The sequence below is a fragment of the Myotis yumanensis genome, unplaced genomic scaffold (genome assembly GCF_028538775.1).
Source record: "Myotis yumanensis isolate MYYU_CA2020_CCGP unplaced genomic scaffold, mMyoYum1.0.hap1 SCAF_2, whole genome shotgun sequence".
NCBI classification, from domain to species: Eukaryota; Metazoa; Chordata; class Mammalia; order Chiroptera; family Vespertilionidae; genus Myotis; species Myotis yumanensis.
In genome coordinates, this window is record NW_027223753.1 from 180,858,842 (window position 1) to 180,875,657 (window position 16,816).

General features: G+C 34.6%; 1 protein-coding gene across 7 annotated transcripts in view; it reads left to right on the forward strand.

Annotated features, from left to right (window-relative positions):
- The window catches only part of TBL1XR1 (TBL1X/Y related 1), a 168,850-nt gene extending 153,206 nt beyond the window's left edge, over positions 1-15,644 (forward strand). For 6 of the 7 annotated variants that reach the window (XM_070406779.1, XM_070406776.1, XM_070406775.1 and 3 more), the window contains 6 exons: positions 3,652-3,773; positions 3,890-3,964; positions 5,466-5,593; positions 6,160-6,325; positions 9,732-9,833; positions 10,922-15,644. In XM_070406779.1, the coding sequence (XP_070262880.1) occupies positions 3,652-3,773; positions 3,890-3,964; positions 5,466-5,593; positions 6,160-6,325; positions 9,732-9,833; positions 10,922-10,948 (620 nt within the window). In that variant the 3' untranslated portion in view covers positions 10,949-15,644. Of the gene's footprint in view, positions 1-3,651; positions 3,774-3,889; positions 3,965-5,465; positions 5,594-6,159; positions 6,326-9,731; positions 9,834-10,921 lie in introns of those variants that run through there. The other variant, XM_070406778.1, reaches the window with a different exon arrangement.
- Positions 15,645-16,816: the final 1,172 nt, after the last annotated feature.

Below are 16,816 nucleotides of genomic sequence, written 5' to 3' on the forward strand. Positions count from 1 at the left end.
TAACTTACAAAGGATGCATAGTTTAACAAAAAAAAATCAGAATTGGAGGACACAGAAATTTGAATCTCAGCTTCAAGATTTTAAAAGTGTGTTACCCTGGGCAAATTAACTTTTCTTAGACTTTCATTATGCATAAAATGAGGCCAGTAATAGTGAATACACCTCTCATCTCTCACTTACATAAAAGTACATTTTATGTTAGAGGTCTATTTCTATCCTAAAGAACTTGCGTTACCTGGACTCATTTTATTTTAGGAATAAATATGAAGTAAGGAGGTATGTGTTCTTAGATTGCACCAATCCATAACCTTTGCACCTTACGAGCCAGTCGTATGGCAGACGCATTAATCACCCAGCTCATGTTGCAGCATTCCCGAGCCTCCTTCAGTTACCTGTACCTGCTCATACACTGTTTTTGTTTTGAACCTAACAGTATTCTGTTTGAATACTACTTCTTATTTTCATCTGCTAAGATTTTGTAGACGGCTCTGTGCCAAGTTAATACACTTGTGCATCAGAACAGATACTTGACCTTCTTCATAGCAATTTATTAGAATTAATTTTATTTTTCACTTTTTTTCTTTCTTTCTTGAACAAATTATTTACCTAAGTATCATTTTGTTAAAATGGTTTTTGAAATAACTTAAGTCATATATTTAATGACAAAAATGAAAGTGTAGTGTAAGTAGTTACTCAGATTCCAGGCATGAGAGCAGACTCTAAACCAGGTATTCCAAGAAAGGGAATTTAATACAAGGAAATAGTTGCAGAGGTGTTGGAAGAGTGAAAAACAGAGGAATATGAGGTAACTTGGAGTTTAACAACTGCCAGAAACCTAAGACTTAGAGAAGGCAGCAGGAGCCAAATGCTCTGGCCTTAGAGGAGAGGCTGCCTGGCAAACACAGGCAACATGGAGTAATCCCAGCAGCTGCCAGAGTCCCAGCCTGAAAGAAATGGGAACAAAATTGCTGTCTTCTTTGTTTCTGCTGACCTTGGGGCTCATGACTGTGTCCTCCACAGTGGGAACTCTGTAGGCACAGGATGCTGTACTATGTGATTGGAGAAGTCAGCCCCAAGGTGCGGAGCACAGGAGGGCAGAGTGGAAAGGAGTGGCCTGAGAGTGGGTGACACGCCAGCAGTGTCTGTATTACTCTGAGAATCGTGATGCACGCAGATGGCAGCAGAGTTCACACACACACGGTGCCAATCAAAGTTGGCCTGTAGTTTTATTTCCTGGCTGATTTAATTGGATTCTCTCAGAAGCAGACCTGGAGCCAAGCATTTGAGTGAAGTGATTTATTAAGGAAACCTTCCCAGGAGAGACAAGTGAGGAGTGTGGGAAGCAGGATGGGAAAGAGGAAGGGCCCAGGAAGGGAAGGTTTCTGGTGAAACATCCCGTGTTCAGCCTCATCAGATATGGCTCTGGCGGGTGTGTTTACACCTCAGAATTTCTCTCATTTGAGCCAAGGGTGCTAGGGTGTTTTTTTTTTAACCTACCCTTTCTCCCGGCCCCCCCGCCCCCTCGCCATCCCCAACTACATACCACCAGCTATTGGGTACTAGCCACATTTGGGGTAAGTAGAAGCAACAGAGCAGTGTGGTTCTCTGAAGAAGTTTGCCCCTGGGAGGAGCCCTTAGCACCCAGGCATCCAGAAGCTGAGGACTGGTGAAGAGGTTATACTAGGGAGGGAGGAGGCCAGGCCATCCTGAGCAGTTGTCTTATGGCAGTAGCAGTCACTGCCATACTGCCATTCACGCCACTTGCCCACTCTAAAATTGTGTCTTGTTCTTGTTCTTTTTTTTTTTTTTTTTTTTTTTAAATCTGGTGGGAATTCTTGTAATTTGAAATTTTTGTAGGTGAATTTATGTTAATATTTTTTTATATACCACTGTAGTTTTCATAAGGTTGCTTGGGGAGAGGATTTAATACCTCCTGCATAGTAAGTTTCATAGTAAGTTATTTTTCCATCTTGTAAGTATTACTTTCCTTTACTGACTCAGTCCAGGTAGGTTCCTGATCCCTGTTTTTTTATTGTGGAAATATACCCGAAGCTAGTTCTTCAGGAGTGTCTGGACATGTTACTACCATTAGCTTCCCTGAGCTGCACTCTAGATTTTAGTGTTTTACCTGATTAGTCTATAGCCAGTGAAATTAGGTTTCACTGTTGTCCTTTGTCTTTTTAAAAATGTATTGCTATATATAGTTCTCAAAATCCTGAGTAAATATTTCTTTGAGTCATAAGTGCTTTAATTTCTTCTTCTTGTGATTCTTCTTGTTCTTCTCCTTTCCATAGTTGTAAGCCCGCACACATGATGTACTTTTTGGATTATTAATCTAAGTGCTCAAAACACCCATTTATAATATATCTAGTCTCAATATTGCCAATTACTATTATAATTAGATATATACAGAGTGGCTTTGTTTTTCCCTTCCCATAGATACCAGTTCCAGCCTCCTTTATTAGATCTTTTATATCTCTAATAATGAGGATACACAGCTTAAACTTGACCTTTTCTGTTTCCTAACTGGTAAACTTGTTCTATAAAGGCTCAGAAAATCACTTTTAGGTTTGGTAAGCTGCAGGTAAAAGCAGCCATATGTAATCAAATGAGTGTGGCTGGATTTTCATAAAGCTTTATATGTGAATTTGAATTGCACATAATTTTCACATTCCTAGGTCTTATTTTGATGAGATATAGTCTTTTGATTTTTTTTTTCTTCTCCCCAGCCAATTGAAATATGGAAACTGTTATTGGCTAATGGGCCATAGTATGTCTATCCCTGCTCTAAATCCATTGTTTTTGGTATGCTCCTATTGCTTAACCTGATTACTTGTTATCATACCTTAATCTGCATTGCTAATTATAGAATCGTTGCAACTTTCAGCAGGGGACAATGAAAGGGAAGAATCTTTAATCATAGTAGAGCTAAAATAAGTAATAAATGTAGCCAGCTTCTGGACTTCTGAGGTTTGAAATTCAGTGACATAGATTTTAAGAGATGATTTTAAGAAGTAATTGATGGGAATCTCTTAGAAGAAAATTTATTTGTGAATCATATGCAATTTTACACTTATCAGTTGAGTAGATGCTGGGAATGCTACTTATTCAGTGTAACATTTGTCTAGCTTGTAACTTACCAAGTACTTTCCATAAATACCTCTCACTTGATTTTCACATTATCCTTGTGTACTAAGCTTAAAGGTTTTATTCCCATTTGTTTAGATGAAGAAAATACCATGACACGTTAAGTGGCTTGCTGAGAGCCCATTACTAGTTAGGGAGTGGCAGAACCAAGGATTCTTGTTCATTGAACACTCACAGAAGTTTAGAAATAAGAAGTGTAGAATTACTAGCACTGGGTAGAATGTCTCATAGTTTCTGAGTATGCCCTCAGGAACACTGACCTCCTGATCACCAGGCCAGTATCCTTCCTTATTAGCCTGTGTCTGACATGGAGGCAACTAACCTGATATTTGTTAATATTTTTTATATTTAGATATAATTTATAAAATTCCACTTTTAAAGGTATAAAGTAGAATTTTACATTTCCATTAGCATGCTTAATGCCCAACCATGGTTTAAAGTGAAGGCTCTTAGGTAGCAGTACGTGTGGAACGAATGCTGCTAACCTGGCCTTTTTCTTTTCAGCACCAGCATTGGATGTTGACTGGCAGAGCAACAACACCTTTGCCTCTTGTAGTACAGATATGTGCATTCATGTCTGCAAATTAGGACAAGACAGACCTATTAAAACATTCCAGGGACATACGGTGAGAAACGGGTTTTCCCCTCTTTGAAGTGATTATGATGAAAGTATGTATGTTTAATGACCAAAGAGCAACCTGATCTATAAAATGAAAATATAAATATTTACTGTTATTTTTAGAATGAAGTAAATGCTATCAAATGGGACCCAACTGGCAATCTCCTGGCCTCTTGTTCTGATGACATGACTTTGAAGGTAATTTGGATAGCGGGGAGAAATGGGGTGGAGATGTCATACAGTGTCACTGTGCAGGCCATTTGAACACTATAGAATGTCTCATAGTTCATTGAGTGCTTAATCCTTGTTCTTTATATTTTCTTTTATGAAGTATTTCAAATGTTTGAATAGAGCAAATAAATTTCATTTAAAAGGATGGCTGCATGATGGAAATTATGGTACTTAGAAATGTGCTGTTATAAATTGTCTTCACTATTAGAAAGTCTTATATTGGTGCAATAAATGTATTTGCACATGTAAAGATTTGACTACTAAGAAACGAAGATCTCTGTAGCATTCATGAATTTGATTGAGATCTGCAAACTATTAATTTTGCTATGGTGGTAATGTGTGTCACCCTTGCCTGGAAACTGGTAGATTGCGGGGAATCACTTAATCGGTGAGTGAGCCTAGTTGACATGCCGTATTCACATCTCAATATGAATTTACTTTTTTCTTGTTGTGTAACTAAAAGCAGAACTAACACCTATGTATATCACATACCACAGTAAGAGGAAAAGACATTTTGATATAAAGAACAACCTACTATTAATCTTCAAATTAATGAAGCCTTTTCTGCAATACACTAACTACTGAAAAGAATGTTGTTCTTGACTCTGCAATGCCAGCGCCTGCAGACATGGTGACCTTTATAGCTATCATGCTCATTAGGGAACACTACTCCTTCTCCCAGAAACAGACTAAATGTAACCTTGGTAACCTGGGAGTTTTATTTCCTTAAATACCTGCTGTTTTTAGTTTGATGGGTGTTTTTTTGTTTTGTTTTTCTCAAGCCTGGGCTTCCTTGCAAACATTGCTAATAAAAATGCTTTTCTATCAGTATAATTTTTTTTGCTGTTGAGTTGGAGGAGTTCCGTATATGTTTGTGGAAATTAGCCCTATATTGGATAAGTTTTTTCTCCATTTTGTAGGTTGCTTTTTTATTTTACTTTACTGATTGTTTCCTTTGCTGTGTGGAAGCTTTTTAATTTTATTAGTCTTGGTCTCTTTTTGCTTTTGTTGCCTATGCTCTGGTGTCATACATGAATCATATTTTATTTGTAAGTTGCTTATCTATTTTCTCTGTGCAAAATGTTTTCTTATTTTAAATTCTAAGAGCAATTTAAAATGTTAATCTTTTATTTAATGGACAGCATAAAACTAATACGTAAACATTTTAGAAACATCACCTAAGGAGTTTATTGAGTTATACCATCTGCAGCTATCAAAAGTAATCTTAGAACTACAGTTAATTCAGTCCTGAAGCCTCACAATAGAGAATATTTAGAAAGAATTGTCATTTTTAAAAGATATAAATGTTAAATGTATTCTACATTTTAGTTTATTTTCAAATAGTCCCTTGATTTCTATATAAACATTGTTTTGGTTATAGCACTTATATTTTGAATTGTCAAGAGAGTGTTTTAAATGTACCTTTTGTATGGAAAAGTAATTTCATACATATTTCTTTTTTACTTAGATATGGAGTATGAAACAAGACAATTGTGTCCATGATTTGCAAGCACATAATAAAGAAATTTATACTATCAAGTGGAGTCCAACAGGACCAGGGACAAATAATCCAAATGCCAACCTTATGTTAGCAAGGTAATATTTATGTCTTACTCTTCCTTTTATGAGTCTTCTACAAATGCAACTTCTAATAAATATGACAGAAAATTAGGGGAGATATATATACAAAGAATGAATACATATATATATATATATATTTAAATGGGAACTTTTAAACAGAGTTTTATTATTTCAAGTCATAATGGATTTTTTTGTCTGGAGATATCAAATATTTGCTGGTGATTGTTACCCAAGTAATTGAGGCGCAGTGCAATAAAATTTCTTCAGCATTTAAAAAAACTATAAAGTTAAAAATATAGTCAATACAGTCAAAACCCTGGATTAATATAAAGGAATTATTTAAAGAGCAAAAAAATAGAGTGAATTAGTTCATTTATGTGCTTCAATTCAGGGACCTGGGGATGCCCTGAAGCTGCCTTTTCTCATTATAGATGGGTTTTGCGAACACTTTCTTTTAACAGCCCAGCCTACTTCTCATGAGGAATTTGTGCTGGCTGTTAGGAATGGATGAATATTGTACATTGGGGATGGGCTGAGAGTATTTCATTACTTATAAATTCACATTTTTTCCTCCCTGTCAGTGCATCCTTTGACTCTACTGTTAGATTATGGGATGTAGACCGAGGAATTTGCATCCATACCTTGACAAAACACCAAGAGCCTGTGTACAGTGTAGCTTTCAGTCCTGATGGCAGGTATCTGGCAAGTGGGTCTTTTGACAAATGTGTGCACATCTGGAACACACAGGTATGTCTATATGTCTGTATAAGAATAGTCAAATATTCTCATATTCAATAGGAAGCATTAGCCTGTACAAATAATTTCCTTTTTGGTTGTCATTTCTTTTGTGCCCTGAATTCAGTTCTTGTTTTTAAATGAATACTTAAAAAAAATTACAGCTAATTAAAGATGGAAACCAACTGAAGTTATATTTTCATGATATGGACCAGATTTTAGAAACAACTCTAGATTCTTCGTTTTATTTTTTCCAGTACTTTTGCAGACCTAAAATGTGAGAGTTTAAGGTGCATTTATTAAATAATATAATTTTTTTGTTTTCTAAAAAGATTGTCTTTGAATAACCTGTATGAGCAGTGAAAATGTACTAAAGGATAGATTTTATGACTGAACACAATGTAACAAACTTAAGCCTCTACTACTATTTTAGGGACAGTGCTGTAGAGAGTCTTTCCTAAACGTGGAGAAAATAGCCTGTTTGTTGCTTTCCTTTTTTTTTTTTTTTTTTTTTAATCTTTTCAGTATTTTAGTTTTTATTCTACATATACTGGTTTTTTTTCTGTTACTTTTTTAAAAATTGATTTGAGAGAGAGAGAGAGAGAATCATCCATTTCTTATTCCACTTATTTATGCATTCATTGATTGCTGCTTGTATGTGCCCTGACGGGGGATCAAACCCTCAACCTTAGCCTATTGGAGTGACCACTAACACCTGAGCTACCTAGCCAGGGCCATACAGTTTCTTTAATAGCAGTCACTTGACTCCCATGATCCAACTCTTCACTGGTTGTTGTACAGCCACAGTAAGTTATTATAGTCTATTTCTCTTTGTATTACTCTCCATTGCTTCTGGTCAGACTATTTTGCTTAAATCATCATTTTCAAGTGTTCTGTTTTTGTTTTTCCTTATCCAAGGATATGCTTTTTATTGATTTTTAGAAGAGAGCGAGAGAGAAACATTGATTGGTTGTTTCCCATACATGCCCCGACAGGGAATCAAACTGCAGTCTTTTGGTGTATTGGACGATGCTCCAACTAACAACCACCCAGCCAGGGCTCAAGTATTATTTTTGATGAAGTTATTCATTCAGATGGTCTTCCCCCCAAAAAACAAAACATTGTAAAAGGTATACACTGAGAACTTTTGCTCCCATTTCTGTCTTGATCCCCTACAGGCAACTATTTTTATTAGTTTTAGTTGTCGTCTTGAGGTTGTGTGTGTGTGTGTGTGTGTGTGTGTGTGTGTGTGTGTGTGTGTCTAAAAGCAATATGATTCTTTCATTTTATACTTTTACTGTTTTGTTGTTACATTTATATTGTTAACTCCTTTGGGATTGGTTTTTTATATATGGTGTGAGCTAGAGTTCTAATTTTATCTTAGAAGATGGATAATCAGCTATGTCAGTACAATTTATTGTCCCTTTAATGTTTCATAATACCACTTCTTTCATATACTAAGTTCTTATGTGATTTATTCATAGGTGCTCTTGTATATACCTGTATCACTAGCATAGCTTTAATAACTATAACTTTGTAAGTCCCTCTAATTAAGTATTTTTTTTCCCTTCAGTAAGATTTTATCATTTCTTTATAAAGTCTCCTTTTTCTAAATTTATTCTGAGGTGTTTTATGGATTTTATTGTTAACCACAAATATCTTTAAAAAATATATTCCTTTTACTTACTGGTTGTTGCTCGTGTTTGGAACGTTATGAATTTTGGCACATTGCTGTGCTCTTTCAGTCTACTAGTTACATTTCCCCTTGGCTTTCCTTTCACATTACTCTTTCTGTTGTGACTGAATAGCAAAGGCTTTTTAGATACAATCTATGGATAATTTGTCTGTTGTATACCTTTTCAATCACTCATTTACTCCATTGTGAGAAAATCAATTTCAATGAAATTTGGGTATAGGACTTGAGAGTTCTAATGGCAGATACTGATTGGTTTTTAAGGGCATTTGAGCAGCTATCCGTGCTGTTTTGTTGTATCACTATTATGTACCAAAAATTACATTTTACTTTTTTTTTAAGTTTGAAAATAGCAAAATGCGTCTAATGAGTTTTTAGTGTAGGAGACAGTCATTATCCTTTTATCATATATGCATGTAGTTCTTTTCTTTCATTACTTGGGTGATATGTTACCTAAGCATGTGACAGGTAAATTGTTGAAGTCTGGTCTGAATATACATATAGATTTGAGTAGATGCTGATGATCCATTGACTCTGGCTTTTGACCATGCTATTTTTGTTCAATTATAGCTTAATTCAAGCTTAGAAATTGGTCAGTACTTTTAAAATAAAGTTTTTGTTTTCTTAAACCCCAAAGTTGACTGTCCTATAGATTTTACTTTTTATGTATCAGTAGATTTTAGATTTTATTGGTGCCACTTCTTTCTCTTCTAATTACTTGTAGATATTCAAGACCTGTATTCATACTTATTAATTAATCTCTTAAATTGTTAGACATTTTAGGTAGGAAAAGAAAAATTAGGAAGCAGTAGAGCCTTCCCAGTGTGATCAGCTGTGGCAGTGCATTTGTGGTTTCTGAAGTATTTCCAGACACACTGTGAAGAGGAAAGCAAGGAAAAACAGACTTTGTAGTGATATACTCGGGTTAGCGGTCTGGGAGGTATTCACCAGGTATATGTCTGCTGACATGTTCTGTTTAGGAAGGCCTGTTAGGCTGCAACAAAGCTGATAGATACCATCCTGTTTGTCAGGGCAGAACACCAGAAGCATATTTTTCATTGTCCATTTCCTCCCAGCAGAACCTCTGACCTTTGCCCTATTTAATGACTGGTTTCTTAAGACAGTACATTTTTTGTGCTGAGTTTTACTCAGTGGCAGCTGAATGATTATTGTTTCTCTTGCTGAAGGAATAAAATAATTTAATTATACTTATGATTCAGCTAAATTGATAATGAAATTATTAGTGATCCTACTTACACTTTTTTAAGAATTCAAGAATTATGTATTTTTTAGCTTCTTTCATAACTCCTATAGCTTAGGGGTCTATTCTAATTTTACTTAATATGGAATACCTAACAGACTCACACTACAATTGTCTTTACAAGTTGGCCAAACTCGTGCAGTTTTTAGTAACATCATCAAAAGTTTAAGTCATAGATTGAATGTTCACTTCTGACCATTGTTAATTGTGTCAGAGAGGCCAAAGGTGCCTTAGCTGAGAATGGTTATCAGTTCTGGAGAAACTAACTGTGTGGATGACCTGTGGAGAGCAGATTAGTGTTCTCTTTTTATGAAAGGATCCTCAGATCACACTTCTAGTATTTTAGAGCTTGTATTTGTTTTGGAGTTAAACCTAAATCCTACCTTTGATTGCTAGAAATAAACCTTATAATATTTTACCTGAGGATGTTAGTATTTATAAAATTTTGTTTTTCATATTTTTAGACAGGTGCTCTAGTTCATAGCTACAGGGGAACAGGTGGAATTTTTGAAGTTTGCTGGAATGCAGCAGGAGACAAGGTTGGAGCCAGTGCATCAGATGGTTCAGTAAGTATAATACAGTGTTTCCAGAGGGGGTGTGTGCGTAAACATAGAGAATACATGTGGCTTAGTGTTCTCTTCAAAATAAATTTTATGATATGGTATTGGTCTTTTTACTGAAAACTGTATACTTTTTATGTTCATTTCATTCAAAAAAATGTAAACAAAATTTGTGCTACCTTTGCTAAAAGAGTGTGTTCATAATCAAGAAATTGACAGTTATTTTTAAAATCAAGCTTCCTTAGTGACATTAGGAATAGCAGGATGCCACGATGAGAGATTTGAATTTTCATTGCCTATTTCTACTTTCTCTTCCCTGCAGAAGAGTGTTGGTGGCCAGGGAAGGGGTGACAGAGGCAGTTGAGTCCTGCATTTGAGGAATATGTGATGCTGAGAGGCTTTTCAGGGTGAAGTGTGTCAACTCTTTACAGAAATACGAGTTATGGCTTCTAAAACTCTGAAAGCAAAGGGAAGGTGGAAAGGGTACAGCCATTAGCTGTTTACTGAGGCTGTAGTTTAATATAATCTGTAGTATGTTTTGCTAAGACCCAAAAGATAGAAAAGGGCTTATTTTGAGCATTTTCTTAAAACTTTTTTTTTTTTAATTTTTATTTATTTCAGAGAGGTAGGGAGAGGAATAGAGAGATAGAAACATCATTGATGAGAGAGAATAATTGATTGGCTGCCTCCTGCACGCCCCTTACTGGGGATTGAGCCTGCAACCCAGGCTTGTGCCCTTGACCGGAATTGAACCTGGGACCCTTCAGTTGGCAGGCAGACGCTCTATCCACTGAGCCAAACTGGCTAGGGTTAATTTGAACATTTTTTTACTTCTTAAGTTAGCAGAGAGTAAATCTTCAAAATGTTAGCCATGGTCCTGCTTCTGTAATGTTAGGCCATCGTTGTTTCCTCCAGCTGGATTAGACAATGTATTTGATTTCTGTTAAGTGCCCGTTGCCATGATTACTATTGCTTTACCAGCTTTGTGAACTTGGAACCAAGAAATAGATTCCAAATTATACTATAGAAAAGTTAAGTTACAATTGTATAATGAAACTCTTAACACACTGGTTGATTATTTTAATTTCTTACAGGTTTGTGTATTAGACCTTCGGAAATAGCGCTACTAGTTGGAAGCCATGGACCGACTATGAATGTGTACATAGCCAAAATGACTGTCCCTGACCCATGTACTGCTATCGTCCCACTTGAACCATGGCCAGTCCACTACAGCCAAATCTAAAAGAAGTATATACACAAAATTGCACCCTGAAGATGGCAGAATTTTGTCACAGCTTGTGAATTCTGTTCACCAAGTGCTGGAATCTAATCTGCTGTGCCCCTAAAATAGCATTTAGAAGTTTTGGATATGAAAAACAGAAGAAAGAAATATGCATTATAAAAGCAGACCATACATGTACCAGTTTTTGGATACTAATGACAGCCTTGTTTCTCCCCTTTGAATCAGCAGACACCATGGATTATATTCTTTTCTTTCCTTCAATAGTTGAGCAGTTTGTATGTACAGAGAAAATGGACTTACAAAAACTTGCAGCAGTAGTTTGTTCTTGCTTTTAAACTTTTGTTTTTGGTTTAGTTTATGAATGCATGAAGTAAGGGAGTGAATCAGTTTCTTGTTTATATTTTTTTCACCATTTACAAAAATTATTAAAAAAAATATTTTAATGCATTCTTTTGAAAAGATAAATGTTTGGTACCTTTTATGGCTCCCAGAGCATATATTCAATTGGTGCATGTTGTGGAAGGAGAAATTGGAAATTAATAAAAATATATGACTTTGGTCATGTCAATCTGTAAGACACATCAGTAAAAGGGTATTATGCTCTGTTTTTTGTTTTGTTTTGTTTCATTTTGTTTTATTTTGTGATGTGGCTTAAATGCAGTAGTTTCTATTTTGGGACATATTTCTGCCAATTAAAGACTAGGAGGGCACAAATTTTTTTAAGAAAAATACCATAGAGAAGATGCAAAAAAAAAAGTCTTCTGATGTTTTGTAGCCATAACTAAATTATGGTTAAAATGTGCACTATTGTAAAAGGAGCAAAGTAGGTTTGGGGTTTTTGTTGTTTGTTTATTTGTTTGTTTTGCTTTGTTTTTTAAGAGATTAAAATGTTTCTGGATAAGGATTAGCTTCTCAAAAGTGTCCATCATTCTGTGTAGAAGCTTAAATATGTAATATAACCAAACTCCAGTATTAAAAATCTCTCGTGTAACTTTTCTTTATACAAAGCAAGATAACGGCATATAACACTGCCATTACGTGGCAAAATGTTAGCTATCTTAGTTTAAAAACAATCTATAAAACAAGACTTGCTTCGAGGTGTTTTTAAATAGCAGTGATTCCTATTTTCTTTTTTAAATGTATTACTTGCACTAACTTCCCTGCTGCTCTGATTCTGCATTTGTGGTACTTGTGACTACATTTTTCTTCAAATATAGATAGCTGCTATTTTTTTTTTTTTTTTTTGTCAGTAATCACTACTATATCATGTCTTTTACTATGTTTATAATATCAAGTATTTTCTTAAGGATGTAGGTATCAGATCAAATCTCCTCTTGTGCTCATGCAACTAAAAGCGAAAATTTAGAGAATTGACAAATGATAGCATGGGGCTATGTTCATATGTGTGATTAACAAGTTTGTTGTGGTTAAGGTGAGAAGCCAGAACTGTCAGTTTTGAAGAGAACAGTTGTCAAATTTATCTCCCAGAGACTTTAATTAAGGAATCGCTTAGCAAATTTGTAACACTATTTCCATTACTAAATATTTTGAGGCCTTTACTACTAAAATTTTAACCTCTGTTTTAAGTACAAAGTGATTTAGTCCAAGTAATGCAGCTTTGATTTTCAGCATTTGTTGTTTTGCTATATTTACATAAGAGCATTGATTGAAGCAAGTCTTGGTTTTACTAAGGTAGGATAGCATTTGCTATTGTTAAAGAAAATAAATACACTTAATTCCATAATACATTGTTATATGTACCCCAGTTGTTGTTAGTGGGGACTATGATACTGTAATAATATTTTTAAAAATTTACATCCAGAGAGGCAGTCATTTATGATGGTTTTGTGCCAGCTGTTTTTAGGGTTTGGATCACATTATACATACTTAGAACTATTACCCTGTGACTTATGTAGGAAACCTAATATGCTGAGTATCTGGCACTTGAAATCCTGCTTTTTGCTGGAGGTCCACATCTGTGGTTAACCTCTGTTGTTGTTTTAAAAAAATAAATAAAAATAAAAAAAATCTGTGCAATAATTTTTAAATGTGCTCCCAGGAATAGACACAAATGTTTTACGTATGTTTAAGCTGCATTTTCCTTTAGCGATGCATTTGTCAATTGCACTGAATTTAAATCTGAAAGTCAGAGGTGATTATTGATAGTACTTTTGTATTTTGATATTGACAGTTTATTCATTTGCATACAGTTATTGACTTCCCCCCCTAGCTAATTAAAAGACGGTCAAGTAGTTCTGCAGTATAGCTGCCAAAATAGACAGCTACATTTTTATGGTATTGCCATCTTTTCTGTTTCTTTTTTTTTTTTTTTTAATTTTTAGCTGTTTTACTTAAGCATAATAGCCACAATAGAACATATGAAAGATTATAAATACAGAGCTTTATTATCCTGATGTCTTGGGTCTTTTAAGTGTAAACTATCTGGAAGGTATCCATTTTGTAGGCTTGGGTTCTTCGTGAGCATACAATTGTTTATTTTTGCTGCTGTTCTCAACATCATCATTGCCTGCTGATGTGCCACGATGCTGCTCCAGTAGATAAAAAGCAGATTGCCTCTAATTTGAGCAGTAACATGATTGTAAGAGACCAAGTTTCACAGCAAGTAAAGTTTTATATTTGAGGTTCTTGCTCATTTTTTTCTGACAACTTATTCCTAAAGTTCACCTGACTCCAGTAGATTTTCTGTGGTATTCATTATATATCATTGTTGTTTAGGCTACTGTTAAGAAGCTTATCATAAGGAAAAATAGAAAGGAAAACTTGAATGACTAGAATATTCACTGATTAAAATAGAATAAAGAGCAGCTGTCACTCCTAAACATCATAAGGGATCTTACTTCTTCTCCATGTAGGAAATCCCCTAAGCTCTTATAATTTATCCAATCCCCATTTCCTGTTGTTGATCAGGTACCATCATTGACGTTCAAATGGCTTTTAGAAGTGGTAACTTTTAATTTCCTGATAGGTCTTAGAGTGTATTGAATTCTGTTTTAATTATTCTCTAAGTATGTTTAGGATTAAACCCCTTTTATAGATACTGAAAGTGCCTCCTTTTGTGATGTAAAAAACAAATATGGTGCAAAAGTAATCATAAGATTGAATTACATGAAGGGTGTTTTTTTTGTTTTTGTTTGCTTTTTGACATATAAAAATGTCAAGAGAAAGGCCAAAGATTTGTACATTTTCACTTATAAAGCACTCCTTTTTCCTTAAACTTCTTTCTGTCAAATTAGATTTAATGAGAGAGTACTATTTTTAAGGAGCTGTTTATGTAGAATGATTTTGTTAAGAGTAATGTAAACTATTGAATAGAGGCCTGAAGAGGAGTATGCATTTTTGCTATTTAAGGAATCACAAATGATAATCCTTATGTGAACAGGAAAAATAAATTTCAAATGTAGTGCTGTTTACCTTCTCAAAACAGTTCATTTCCGTAAGTGCATTTGTACACTTGGATAGAACCTGCATTTATTCTCACATGCTAAGGGTGGTACTTGCATTTGGTGAGTTACTGTTGACAGTTTCCGCAGAATCCTACTCAGTGGACCATCATTGTGGCATGGCAGCAAATGCCAACATTTTGGGGAATAGCAGCAAATCTACAAGAGACCCTGGTTGGTTTGTGGGTTGATTTGTTTTTTTCCCTTCTGAATCAGCAGGGATGGAAGGAGGGTAGGGAAGTTATGAATTATTACTCCTCCTGGTAGTAGCTCTGAAGTGTCACATTCAGTATCAGTTTGTTTGTTTTAACATGATTCTAGTTAATGTAGAGGAGAGAGAAAACAGAGGAAGCATTCACTTTTTTAAATACACTGATTTAGAAATTTGATGTCTTATATCAGTAGTTCTGAAGTATTAATAGCATTCTTTATTTCTGCCTTTATGTTGACAGTGTTGAAGCAGGGTGAATAACTGAGGCTTTTTTTTTTTTTTCTAGTAAGCTATTTCATGATGTTTTCTTCGGATTTTTGGATAAGTTCAAAAAAAAAACATTCTGCATGTTGTATCTAGTCTGATGTACTTATCCATCTCACTAAAAACAAAAACACAGACTGCGTTTTGTAGCTCTGTAATCCCTAAGTACAGATATGATTTTCTTCTTTCCTGACTTTGACATTGTAGCTGTAATGTTCTAATTTTGATTTTTACAAATCCTTTGGGTCTAATTCTGTGAGCCTACCTATAGCACTGGATTAAAATGTCTGCATCATTTCTTTAGTTATCCAGTTAACTTTAAAACTGTTGTAAAAGTGTAAACCAGCCCATGACAGTTTTTTGTACATGTTGAAGAACTTTATTGTTCAGTTTTCATGATTATTGTGTAAGGAAGACTGATTATAGATGTTCTATGCTGTCCTGGACCATGTCAGTTACACTTACGATGTATTTTGGTTCCACATCACAATGATTTGTCCCCAATGACCCTTTATCCTTTCTAGGCACATTTTTTGTTGTTGTTGTTGTTGCAGTTTCCCTTTGCATTGTATTGCTTTGACAACTGTAATTTGAATCAGATCTGAAAGAGGTCCAGAATAAAATATATTTTGATATTATGTTGGCTGTGTACATATATAAAACCTTTGATATCTATGTAGTTTGTATAGACTATTTAGTCAAGTCAAGAGAGGGATGCTATTTCTTGTTTACAATTTCTTGTTTACACTTTAATTGCATTTACTCCTCCAATGTTCTATTGTAGAATAAATTTTTTTGCTCTGAGTTAGCCTTCATAACATATTACATGTCTGTTCTCTCCCATACTGGTGTTTCTAATTGTAACAACTGCCATAAGAACCCAAACCACTGTTTTCATAAATATATTGTTTTCTAAGATACATAGTTACAGTAAGCCCATAGATAAAATTACAAATTTTACTATTTTATTACTTCTCGCCAGAGATAAGATTTTTTAAATGAAGGGTTATTTACTATTTTTATTAAAGGAAAATAGAGCATTTAATCAGCTAAGGAATAATTCTGAATTATTTTGAAAACTAATTATTGTACTTAAAGGACATTGTTTCACATAATCAAACTAAAAGAGACCTCAGATTCATTTGCTTGATTTTTAGGACAGGATGCTCAACTTTCTTAATGACATTTTTTCTGCATATAAACCTATCTAGTAACTTCCTCTTTAGCTAGTTGCTTATATTGCTAACAAAACTTATAATCTATAAGGAAAGATACTAGGCACCTTCCAGTTTTAATCCAATTCCTTTTAGAGACTTAAAAAGAATCATGGGTCATATTTTTTGTTTTGTTTTGTAAAAACTTGTATTCTCCCCAGCCTTTTACCTGTCCCTTCCATTTTTTTAAGGAGATACTAATACAGGTATAGCCTTGTCATGTTTTATTAAATGATAAGCTAATGCAGTTGCTAGAACTTTCCGACAGCCTTTTATTTTCAAAGGGTTAACTTTTATTGCATGGCATAGATTGTTAATATTCTGCATTTTACACTTTTTCAAAAAGTGTTGGTCTACTAAGAATTATAATCTGTAGAAGCTTGAGGTGAAGCTGAAATCAATTTGAGTATTCACAGAAAGGGTTATTTTTTATTTCATAGTTCTTATACTTTATACAGTAGGTCAGATTTCTTACCTGTGATGATACATAGCAGATCAGGCTAAAGTTCACTCTTTCCTCAGTATATTCATCCACAGATGCAGTGGAGGAAAAGCAACTGTGGATAGTAGTTTCGTGGTACTTTTTCCAGAGCACT